General features: G+C 67.2%; 5 protein-coding genes across 5 annotated transcripts in view; 2 read left to right on the top strand and 3 right to left on the bottom strand.

Moving 5' to 3' along the window:
* The window catches only part of CHLNCDRAFT_56196 (hypothetical protein), a gene marked incomplete at its 5' end in the record, with an annotated part of 5,924 nt that extends 3,799 nt beyond the window's left edge, over nt 1-2,125 (bottom strand). Inside the window, 3 exons of the mRNA XM_005846897.1 lie at nt 38-120; nt 237-291; nt 2,110-2,125. Coding sequence (XP_005846959.1) covers nt 38-120; nt 237-291; nt 2,110-2,125 — 154 coding nt within the window. The remainder of the gene's footprint in view (nt 1-37; nt 121-236; nt 292-2,109) is intronic.
* A 2,377-nt stretch (nt 2,126-4,502) lies between these two features.
* On the bottom strand, nt 4,503-6,514 carry CHLNCDRAFT_24273 (hypothetical protein; the record flags this gene model as incomplete). The annotated part of the gene is made up of 7 exons (XM_005846896.1): nt 4,503-4,742; nt 4,906-5,085; nt 5,274-5,414; nt 5,615-5,725; nt 5,922-6,058; nt 6,186-6,270; nt 6,407-6,514. 7 exons carry the CDS (start codon nt 6,512-6,514, stop codon nt 4,503-4,505), a joined length of 1,002 nt encoding a protein of 333 aa, XP_005846958.1.
* Nucleotides 6,515-6,911: 397 nt separating this feature from the next.
* Nucleotides 6,912-8,482, top strand: CHLNCDRAFT_58090 (hypothetical protein; the record flags this gene model as incomplete). Its single annotated transcript, XM_005847091.1, has 6 exons — nt 6,912-7,081; nt 7,245-7,346; nt 7,500-7,569; nt 7,688-7,811; nt 7,946-8,209; nt 8,321-8,482. The coding sequence occupies exons 1-6, from the start codon at nt 7,009-7,011 to the stop codon at nt 8,480-8,482; spliced, it is 795 nt and encodes a 264-aa protein (XP_005847153.1). The 5' UTR covers nt 6,912-7,008.
* Nucleotides 8,483-8,770: 288 nt separating this feature from the next.
* Nucleotides 8,771-9,179, bottom strand: CHLNCDRAFT_134913 (hypothetical protein; the record flags this gene model as incomplete). Its single annotated transcript, XM_005846895.1, has 2 exons — nt 8,771-9,010; nt 9,165-9,179. The coding sequence occupies 2 exons, from the start codon at nt 9,177-9,179 to the stop codon at nt 8,771-8,773; spliced, it is 255 nt and encodes an 84-aa protein (XP_005846957.1).
* A 235-nt stretch (nt 9,180-9,414) lies between these two features.
* Nucleotides 9,415-10,187, top strand: part of CHLNCDRAFT_58089 (hypothetical protein) — a gene marked incomplete at its 3' end in the record, with an annotated part of 2,796 nt that continues 2,023 nt past the window's right edge. The window contains exons 1-2 of the mRNA XM_005847090.1: nt 9,415-9,673; nt 9,798-10,012. Coding sequence (XP_005847152.1) covers nt 9,572-9,673; nt 9,798-10,012 — 317 coding nt within the window. The 5' untranslated portion in view covers nt 9,415-9,571. The remainder of the gene's footprint in view (nt 9,674-9,797; nt 10,013-10,187) is intronic.

The following is a 10,187-nucleotide window of genomic DNA, read 5'->3' as shown; positions in this document are numbered from 1 at the left end:
CGCCTGGCCAGCCGCCCAGCGCAGCGCCGCCGCGCACCCGTCATGTTGCCTAGCGCTGCGTTGATGCCGCCCTGCGCTGCCACGGTGTGGCTGCGGGTGGGGAACAGCTTGGTGATGCACCTGCGGCAGCAGCAGCGGCAGCAGGGGAGCGTCTGCTGGCGTGCATGTGTGCAGCAGCCAGGCACGGGGAGCTCCTTTGGCATAGGGGCAAGGGCCGCCACCTGCCTGCCACTCACGCTGTGCTAAAGCCGCCCTCAGACAAACCCACCGCCGCGCGCAGGCCCGCGCCACCTGCAGCCACACACAACGCGGTGCTGGGTTGATCGCCCCAGGCGCCAGAAGCGGCAAGCCGGCGGCCACGGGCGGTGGGGGCGGCGGGGCCCAGGCACACCAGTGCCAGCTCCAGCCAGCACCCTGCCCGATCACCCCAGCCTGCTCCCCAGGCGTCCAAGGACCGCCAGCAAGCAGGCCGGCAACGCCCTGCAGCCCTCCTCCACGGCGGGGGACTCCAAATCGGATGACCCAGCTCACCAGCACCAACCACTATCGCATCATACGAATGGTCGTAGATCTGGTAGGAGCCAGTTGAAAGCAGCCTTCCGCTGCCCTGGTTCCAAGAGGAGGTCCCCAGGCGCTGCAGCGCGCTCAGCGCGCTATTTGCCGTCCGCCTCAGCATGGTGACACTCCCCGCCCACTCCAAGCTGGGCTGCGGGGTGCGGCTTTGGGGTTTTAGCCAGGGCGCTGTGGTCATCGTGGCTGCCACGCGAGCATTCCGAAAATGGCCACAGGGAGCTAGGCTGGATCAAGAGACAAATACAGGGCGATAGAGTGAGCTTGGGGCTGGCTGGCACACGGTCCACAGTTGGGCCCGGCATTGCTGTCGCGGCATGTTGGTTGCCATCTGTTGCAGGAGGGGTCGATGGAGTGGTAACAATGAATTCATGTCGTGATTGCTGCTGCGGGCTGCTTCCTGCAATCATGCTCAGCGGGAGCGTGCGCACCACAGACGCCAGCGGCGGCGCATGAGCAGCGTGCCAGGCCCGCATGAAGTGAAGTGGGGGAAGTGGGGTTGCTGCATGCCGACTTTCACCCTTGAATTGGCAAGGGATGCAGTCTCCCACGCGTCCTCCCAGCCTGATGGGGGCGCATGGCCTCCTTGCAACCTGCTGCCGGCTACGCCGGCTGCCGTGCCCGCCTCGTGCCCGCATGGTGCAGCTCGAGCGCCCCCTACCAGCCAACAGCGTCGCCATGCGACTGCGCACTGCCCTGAGTGGCATTCCCTCCAAGCAGCTGGTTGGTTTGGCCCCCAACCGTGGTTGCGGCCCCCCGTGAAACGCCGCCAGCTGGCAGGCCGCCCGCGCTTGTTGCTGCAACTCTGGCCTGCCGCCGCCACGCACTGCTGCTCTTCCCGGCCTGCGCTGGGCCTCGAGGACTTCTTCTTCTGAGCCAGTGTGCCGCCCAAACCATGCGGCTGCTGGGGCCTGAGGAGCCACACCACTGCGCAGCAGGACGCGTTGGAGGAGGCCGGACGCGTTAGGTGACCACACAGACTTTATTATTTTGCTCCCTTCTGCGTTCCCAGACCATCTCAGCGCATCACCAGTGGGCCTGCAAACGGCCCCGCCTCAGCACACCTTTTGACGCGCCTTCCTGAGACCCGCGCTTTCGGCCGCGCCCCCGAGCCCGCCCCACAGCCCCAGACACACCTCAGAAGGACAGGCAGACGTTCCGGCGGACCGCAGGGCGACCCGTGGGGGGGTCTTCATAAGAGCTTCTACACATGGGGTGCGCCTCCAGCACACTGTCCCAGACGGTGGCAGACGACGCGATGATGCGGCGGCGAGGCCCGCGTGCTAGTATGGTGGCCGCCGGCTACAAGACGGAGCTCATCTCCGACCCCGCCTCCAAGGAGGCGCAGCGGCTGGTCGCCAGCAACGGCACCGTCGCGTTGCGGCAGCCCAGTGCCGGCCTCACGCTGCGCTATGCCTTCATCAGCCAGCGCGGATACTATCCCGACTCTCCGGACAAGACCAACCAGGACGCCTGCACGGCGGAGCGGCTGGGCGGCAGTGCAGGTGGGCAGGCGGCTGAGTGGGCGGGTTGCGTTACCGGCACCCTGCAACATCTGCAGGGCGCCGCCAACGACCCACAGGACTGCACTGCTTTGCTTCTACTTCACAGCCCCAGATGGGGTGCTGAGGGCTCGCTGTGTGCTCCCGCCTGGCCCCGCAGAGACGCACCTGTTTGGCGTGTTTGACGGCCACGGCGAGCTGGGCACCGAGTGCGCGCAGTTCACGCAAGAAAAGGTGCCTGCCTGCCGCCTGTCTGCCTGCCGCCTGCCTGGTGGTCTGCCTCCCTGACCCCTGCCCAGCTTACCCTCGCGGAATTGTTCCCCGCACGGCCATCGGCACATCCTGTCGGTGCTAGGTCCTGTCGGTGCCTAGGTCCCTCCCTGGGCCAGCCCCTGTGTACCTGCCCACCCCTCGCCCCTTCCCACCCCCCCTGCCCGCAGCTGCCCGCCAACCTGTGCCGCGATCTAGGCGCCCTGGTGTCCAGCCCAGACCAGGCGCTGGCGGCCGCCCTGGTTGCCACCAACGAGCAGCTGCACGCCGCACCTATCGACGACTCGCTCAGCGGCACCACAGCATGCTGCATGCTGGTGGCGGGGCGCATGCTGCACGTGGCAAACGTGGGCGACTCGCGGGCTGTGCTGGCGGAGCGCGTGCCGGGTGGCGGCACCGCCACCGCCTACGTGGCCCGCGAGCTCAGCCACGACCAGACGCCCTTCAGGTGCGCCCGGGAGGGGGGCTGGCGGGCGCAGGGCGGCACGTTGCATGGCCATCGGCTGCTGGGGCAGGGCGCAGGCCGGATGAACCGAAGCGTGCGCGGGCAGGGAGGCAGGCCCGGCATGGCTGTAGCCGCGGCACCGCCGGAAGGGGGCGAGCGCTGGAGCAGCTGCTCACCGCATGCCAGGGTGCGCCGCCGCCGTCTCCTGCCTGCAGGCCTGACGAGTGCCTGCGCGTGCTCAAGGCGGGGGCCCGGGTCCTGACGCTGGACCAGCTGGAGGGCCTCAAAGACCCCTCCCTGCCCTGCTGGACTAACGAGGCCGACTGCGACGGCGACCCGCCTCGCCTCTGGTCGCCCGCCGGCATGTTCCCAGGCACCGCCTTCACACGCAGCATCGGAGACTCGGGTGGGTGGCTGGCTGCGCCTCACCCCAGGGGCTGATACAGCACAGCGCACATGTGCAGGGGACCTGCGCAAGCTGCTTCGCAGGCCGCGGCAGGACCTGCCTCTGAACAGCCTGAGATGACTCTGCGCCCTCGCCACCTCCCCGTTCCAACCTGCAGCCGCCGAGAGCATCGGCGTGATTGCCGACCCGGAGCTGACCGCCACAGAGCTGGGCCCGCAGCACGGCTTTGTGGTGCTGGCCTCAGACGGCGTGTGGGAGTTCATCACCTCGCAGCAGGCGGTGGAGCTGGTGCGTGGCCGCCGCTGCTGCATGCCATGAGCGCTGTGCAAACGCGGCTGCGCGCGCCACCGCCCTTCGCGCACTCTGTGCACTGGCTGGGCCCCAAGACGACGCTGGCGAGCCCACCCACCCCCATCCTTGCCCCACCGCGCCGCCTGCCCCCTGCTGCTGCAGGTCTCCCGCCACGACAACCCGTATGACGCTGCCAAGGCGCTGGTGGCCCAGGCCTACAAGCTGTGGCTGCAGAAGGAGACGCGCACCGACGACATCACCGCCATAGTGCTGTTCCTGGACTGGGAGCAGCAGGAGCAGCAGCAGCAGCAGCAGCAGGCGCAGCGGCAGGGCCTCTCGCAGCACCTGCAGCAGCTGATGCGCGTGCCCAGCGCCAAGCACTCGTCCAGCAGCAGCGGCACCGTCAGCATCAGCGCCTCAGCATCGTAAGGCATGCAGCTTGGAAGCGCCGCCAGTCAGGTGCCAGCCAGAGTCGGCTGGTCACCGCCGTGCCACCCCAACTCAACAGTTGCCTAACGTATGGCAGCTGCATGTATGCATCGAATGCTCCAGCATATTATGACCGTGTACCTCCTCTGTTCCGCTGTAGTTTCCACCAAGCCACACTCAATCTTACTCAAAATGCATCGCCCCCAAGCACTCGCCCTCCCTCGGTCCCTGCAACACGGATTAGCCCCCCAAATTCCCTTTCCTCCATCTCCCCTTTCCTCAGCCCCCGGCCTACTGCATTTCTTTGGCACCCTGTATTTGATTAACTCTCTGCATGCTGAGGCATGTCTCGCGCTTCTCTGCGCCCTGCCCTCTCATCTCTTCCATCACTCCTTCATTCTAAGCCCATTGTGACATGGCGTTTGACACGAGGAACGGCACAGAGGGAGCTGGGCAGCATCTAGCAGCAGAATCAAGCAGAGAAAGGCGAGCGGGACGAGAGAGCCGGTCGGCACGATTGGGTCAAGGGAAGTGTGGGGAGCTAAAGCGAAAAGAGTCGGCACGGCCACGTCAGCCAGGTCAGTTAAGGTCAGAAGGGTCGGCTGGTGCTCTCTATGGGCTGCGGCAGCCTCTCCACGTCGGCGTGGCTGGCAAACCTGCCGGCCTTGTCGATGAGCGCCTTGAGGTGGGGATGGATCTCGCGGTAGATCTGGCGGATGGTGCCGTCAGCCACGCCGCAGGTGCGGCAGATGTCCTGCAGCGGCACCGACGTCTTGCCGGGCAGGTTGGCGATGATGTAGACCACGGTGCCGGCGATGGAGGTGGGGCTCTTGCCGTGCCAGGGCGTGTGCACGTTGGCATCGGGGCCCTCCTGCGGCAGGCAGGGCAGGGCAGGGCGCGGAGAGCAGCAGGGGTGGCGCGAGCGCTGGGGTGGTGGGGCAGGCGGGCAGCAGCAAAGGCGAGCAGGCAGGCTGGCGGGGGGCGGGAGGCACCTGCGGCAGCAGCGCCAGCGCCAGCGCCTCCCCCCACAGGTACTCCTTGGGCGTCATGCTGAGCTGGCTCATGAAGCGGCGCATGTACGAGTGCGGGTGGCTGCCCTCCAGCTGCTTGTTGCCCAGCGCCTCCTCCAGCTTCAGCTCCCGCACCACAGACTTGTAGATGCGGCCAATCTCCTGCATGGGGGCAGGCACCACCAAGCAAGCACGCATGCAGCAGCGGTTGGCAGCCTGCCGGCTGGCAGGCAGCCGCAGCGGGCAGCCGCACCGCGCTGAGTGTGTCTGAGCGGGGGCACCGTGGAGCCGTGCCTTGGCCCTCGCCCCACCCAGTACACATGAGCCAGCACACACACACACCCACGCACCTTGACGCTGGCCTGCGGCACCACCGCGCAAATCTCCTTGAAGGTGCGCGGGTTGCCGGTGTGGCGGCAGGCCAGGAACACAATGGCAGCCAGCACCGCCGCCTGGCTCTTGCCCTTGATGGACTTGGCGTTGTCATAGGCCTGCCCGGTGTGTGCACAGTGGAAGACAATGGTGGGGTCGGTGAGCGGGTGGGTGGGAGGGGTACAGGGAGGCTGTGCAGCAGGCAAGCTCAGCGTCACGGCCGCAGGCAGCAAGCCTGCTAGCACAGCGACCAGCGCCGCTCCTTGCAGCCCCCACACCCGAGCCAAGCCGCCTGCTCAGCCAGGCCTCCCCACCACACCTGCTTGTAGAACTCCTCCGCCTGCTTCTTCACCGTGTCCAGCAGCTTCATGGCGGCGCAGATCTTGCCAATCTCCCGGAACGCCGCAATCACCGCGCGGTCTGTCGTCACCTCGGTGCGCGCCTGCATGCGCTGCAGGTTGCGCACCTGCGGGCGGAAAGGGCGGGCGGGGCAGGAGGACAGGCCAGGTGGGGCGGGGGCTGACCACGCCCCAGCAGGAGCGACCCCAGGAGAGGGAGGTGCTGCTGGGGCCTGGACAGAGGAAGACAGCCCGCGGCGCCACGGTACGCCGCGCCGCCCCCAACACACCATCCCCAGCCGGCCAGCAGCCCCCTGCCTCCCTCACCAGCGCGTGGTCCACGCCCTTGCCGCCGCCGATCATCGTGGACATGCCGCCATCAGACAGCAGGTGGTTGACGGGGCCGCCCACGCGGTTGGGGTCGGCTCCCGCGCCGCCATCCTGCATCGGGGCGAGAAGGAGGACACAGGTGGGCAGGGGAGCTGAAAGGTGGTGTGAGCATCCGAGGACTGCAAGCAGCACGGAGTGCGAGCCGAGCAGGGGAGCAGCCACAGCCCCCACTGTGCACCTTGTCTGCAAACGTGCGCCACTCTGACCGCTCATCTATCACGTGAGCCTCCACCACCACGCCGCAGTTCTGCAGCCCGGCCAGCGGGCAGGGGCCAGGCTACGCGGTTCTGTGGGTGTCTCCTGGCATGCCACTGCGGCAGGCAACCACCCAGCCAGCAGTGGGGGCTGGCGCGGGGATAAGTCCAGGCTGCAACGCAACGCACCCGGCACACGAGGTCGCCGCTGGCGTGGTCCTCCACAAAGTCGCTCTGCCCGCAGTCGGGGCACTGCTGCTCGTACTTTAGTTGCAACGCGTGGTTGAAGTCCCCCATCCTCCTGCTCCGCCCCAGGCAGGGGCTGAGAGGACCACTCCCCCTGCAGGCAGCAGTCGCAGCGGTTGGCGGCCGCCCCGGCGGTGATGGGAGGCAGGTGATGGAGCCCCTGCCGTGCCCCAGGGTGGCCAACGGGTCCGGCCTGCGCTGCGGCTCTGCGACACCACCTCACAGCGCGGCTTGCCTGCCCCAAGCGCCCTCACGAGGCTGCCGACTGTGTTGCCGTCTGCGTGACTGGGTGACTGGGAAGGAAGCTGTGACGGCACTGCGTTTGTGACTAAAAGGCGGGTTCCAGAGACTCCGGTGACGAAGAACTCATGAATGTACTGCAGGAGGCGGTACAGTCGGGCGGCCCAGAAGGCGACGCAGAGCCCGCAGGCATGCACCAAACCGCCCAAGACAATCGTCAAGTCGCAACCCGCCAGCCTGAGCGTGACCTGCAGCAGCTAGAGTGCGGTGTGCAGCATCCAGGAGGCGGGGGACAGTGAATAGCGATGACTGACTACGCTCAGGAGCAAGCGGATGAGCTGGAGGCGCTCAGCAGCATCTTCATGGACGACTTGCAAGGTGGAGGCGTGGGCCCGCCAGCCGGGGCATGCCGCCGCCGCCGCCATCGCCTCCGCTGAGCAGCGATTAGGACTCCTGCTCCTGGCTTATGGGCCTTAGTTGCACATAGTTGAGCAGTTGTGTAAATTAACTGACCACTGACGCGCTGATCCGCGCCTTGCAGAGGTGACAGACAGCATCCCGTCAGGCTGGAGCCTGGTAGGGTCGGCGTGGCGGGTGGTTGTCGGGCCGCAGGAGGAGGAAGGGGAAGAAATGGAGTACCCATGTGAGTGAGGGCCACAAAGCAGGTCATCAGGTGTTGCAGCAGCGGCTTCACAGGCTTGCCTCCATCACGCCAATGCCGCTGCCAGGGCTCTCACACCCTATGCTCCCTTCGCAGCTTTCGTCCTCATGGCTGTGTGTGCCTTGGCTGCTGCAGTGAAAGTGGAGATAGTGTTTGCGCACACGCCTACATACCCAGACGAGCCGCCGCTGCTCAAAGCACGAGGGTGAGGCGCAGCCACCTGAGCATCGCAGCGCTGCCCAGCGCTCCTGGTTCATGCCTCCGTGCCCGCAGCAGACCTTCATCACTCCCCTGACGCTGGCCACACCTCCTCACTGCTGCAGGCTGCAGGGCATCAGCGACGCGGACGTCAGCATGCTGCAGGGGGTGCTGGAGGAGGCGGTGCAGGACAATCTGGGCATGGCCATGATCTACACACTGGTCACCACGGCGCAGGAGTGGGTGCAGGTGAGTGGGCTGGCACGGCAGCCGCACGCTGCCAAGCTGGGCCAGACGGCTGAGCAGAAGGAGCGGGGGCAGGCGTGGCAGCACAGCGAGCGCCTGATCAGCTGTGGCTGCTTTGCTGGGGCGCTCTCCTGCAGGAGAAGGCGTCCAGCGTGGCGGTGCCCTCGCACGACCCAGAGGCGGAGGAGAAGCGGCGGCGGGAGGCGGAGGAGGCGCGGCTGGCGGAGCTGCGTGCGCACGGGCACCCCGTCACGCCCGAGGCCTTTGCCGAGTGGAGGGCCAAGTTTGATGCGGAGCAGGCGCTGGAGCGGTCCAAGCTGGTTGAGGGCAAGGCGGAGGACAAGCAGAACCGGCCCACCGGCAAGCAGTGGTTCCGGCAGCAGGAGGAGCAGCACCTGGAGGTGGGGCCGCCCGCCGCTGCCGCGCCTTGCACTGCCACCAAGCTGGGCGGAAGCCTGCATGCAGGGCGCTGGCTGTGGCTCACTGCCTGTCCTTGCTGTGCTTGGCCCCAGGTTGAGGAGCCGGAGCTGGAGCCGGATGAGGAGGATGGGGAGGATGCGCGGGAGCACTGGGGCTCCTCAGGGGAGGAGGAGGATGATCTGGACTATGGAGATGAGAGCGATGAGGATGAAGAGGAGCTGCTGGATGAGCTGCTGGCCAGCAAAGGCAGCTGAGGGGCACTGTGGACGTGGCAGCTGAGGGGCACTGTGGACGTGCCGAGCCGCCTTGCCAATCTGCGCTTGGGCTGTAAAACACCAGCTTTGAGGAGGAGGGGCAGATTCACAGGGACCGCCTTGGGGTGAGGAGCAGAGGGAACGAATAAGCAAGGGGAAAATCAAGGAATGTGGCGCATGCGCACATAGCTCGCAGCTCAGGGACCAGCATAGGCGAATGGCACAGAGGGGAGCGCAAGAAGGGCAGGGCGGGTGCGGGGTACAACTGCAGCTCAACCGGCGCCGGCGCTACTGGCCGTCACCCAGCTGGGAGGAGCGGCGCGCCGGTGGCGCTGAAGGGTTCAGCTTGGGCTCCAGCTGCGGCTGCACCGTGGGGACCCCCTGCTTGGCCAGCTGCCAGTCTGCCGAGTCAAAGTGTTTGCGGTCCTTTGGCAGCAGTGGCTTCTTCTTCAGCATGCCGCCATACTTAGCCCGCAGCAGCGCCTCCTGTTCCGCCTCGCTCAGCTCGCCCTGCTGCTGCTGGGGAACCTGCAGCATGGCAGCGGCGGCCAGCTGGGTGGAGGCAGCCTGCCGCGGCGGCGGGTGGCGGCCCGCCAATCCTTCCCCACCAAGTGATCTGCGGCGCGGCGCGGCGCGGCGGCCCGCAGCGCGTCGTCCCGGCACCCTTCCTGCAGCCTCTCACCAAGGGGGCGGACATGGACGCTATTGAAGTTCGGCGGGGGGCGCCTGTCGGGGCTCACTGGCGGCGGCAACGGGGCGCAAGACGGAGACTTGAGTGGCTGCGGATGGATTGGAGGGCGTGAAGAAGAGCCAGGCAACGAAGGGGCGCGCTTCTGACAGCCAACCTGGCGTCGCATGAAGGCGCATGAAGGCCACACGGTCTCCTTGCCCAGCATTGGCCAGCTTCAGGAGCAGCATTAGACCAAGGGACAGGCGTTGCGAGCAGCCCGAGAGCCCCACGGCACCAACACAACAGCTCCTGCTCCCCGCCGTGTAGCGCCCCGCCCGCCTCCCCTTGCGGGCACCCCGGCCGAGTATGGCAGCAGCATCACAGACCTGCTGCTGTTGAGGCTTGCAGGCAGCAGCCAGATGGAACAAACTCCGCCGCCGCCGGCGGTGGCGGCAGAGGCGAGCGGGTCGCCAGTGGCTAGCCCGTTTGTGGCCACGTTGGATGTGCGGCAGCAGGCCCAGGTGGGAAGAAATGCAGCAGGGAGAGGGCCGTGCTGCTTCTGTTTGCCTGCTGCCACAAGCCGTGCTACAAGCTGCGCCGGCGTGCTGAGCTGCTCTCCCACCTCCTGCTTGCTGGGCTGTCCAGGCTGCGGCGGCCACGCCACTGACACCCCTGGCAGGCCCCGCGCTGCCGCAACCCTCGCCGCTGCGCCGCCGGGGCTACTTCACTGACGTGCACGGCGGCGGCGCCTTTTCGCGTGTGCCTTCGCTGTTTGGACGCCTGGAGGGCGACCGCAGCAGGCCCTTGACGGGCGGCGCCGTGCTGCCGACGGTGGGCACAGCCTTCGGGCGTGCAGCGCTGTTGATGCAGGGGGCTCGCTGCATGCACTGAAACTGGCGGGCAGCTTGTGCATAGAGTTGCAGCGCATTGCAACAGCTGGAGTCAGCCCGGGCTGTCCCATTCATCTGGTTTGTGGGAGCATCGCCGCCACTACCAGCTGGCCCCCTGGTGTTGCGGTGCTGCAGGAGACGAGCC

The sequence above is a fragment of the Chlorella variabilis genome (genome assembly GCF_000147415.1).
Source record: "Chlorella variabilis unplaced genomic scaffold CHLNCscaffold_12, whole genome shotgun sequence".
In the NCBI taxonomy this organism is placed as follows: Eukaryota; Viridiplantae; Chlorophyta; class Trebouxiophyceae; order Chlorellales; family Chlorellaceae; genus Chlorella; species Chlorella variabilis.
This window is presented reverse-complemented; position numbering and strand designations above follow the sequence as displayed.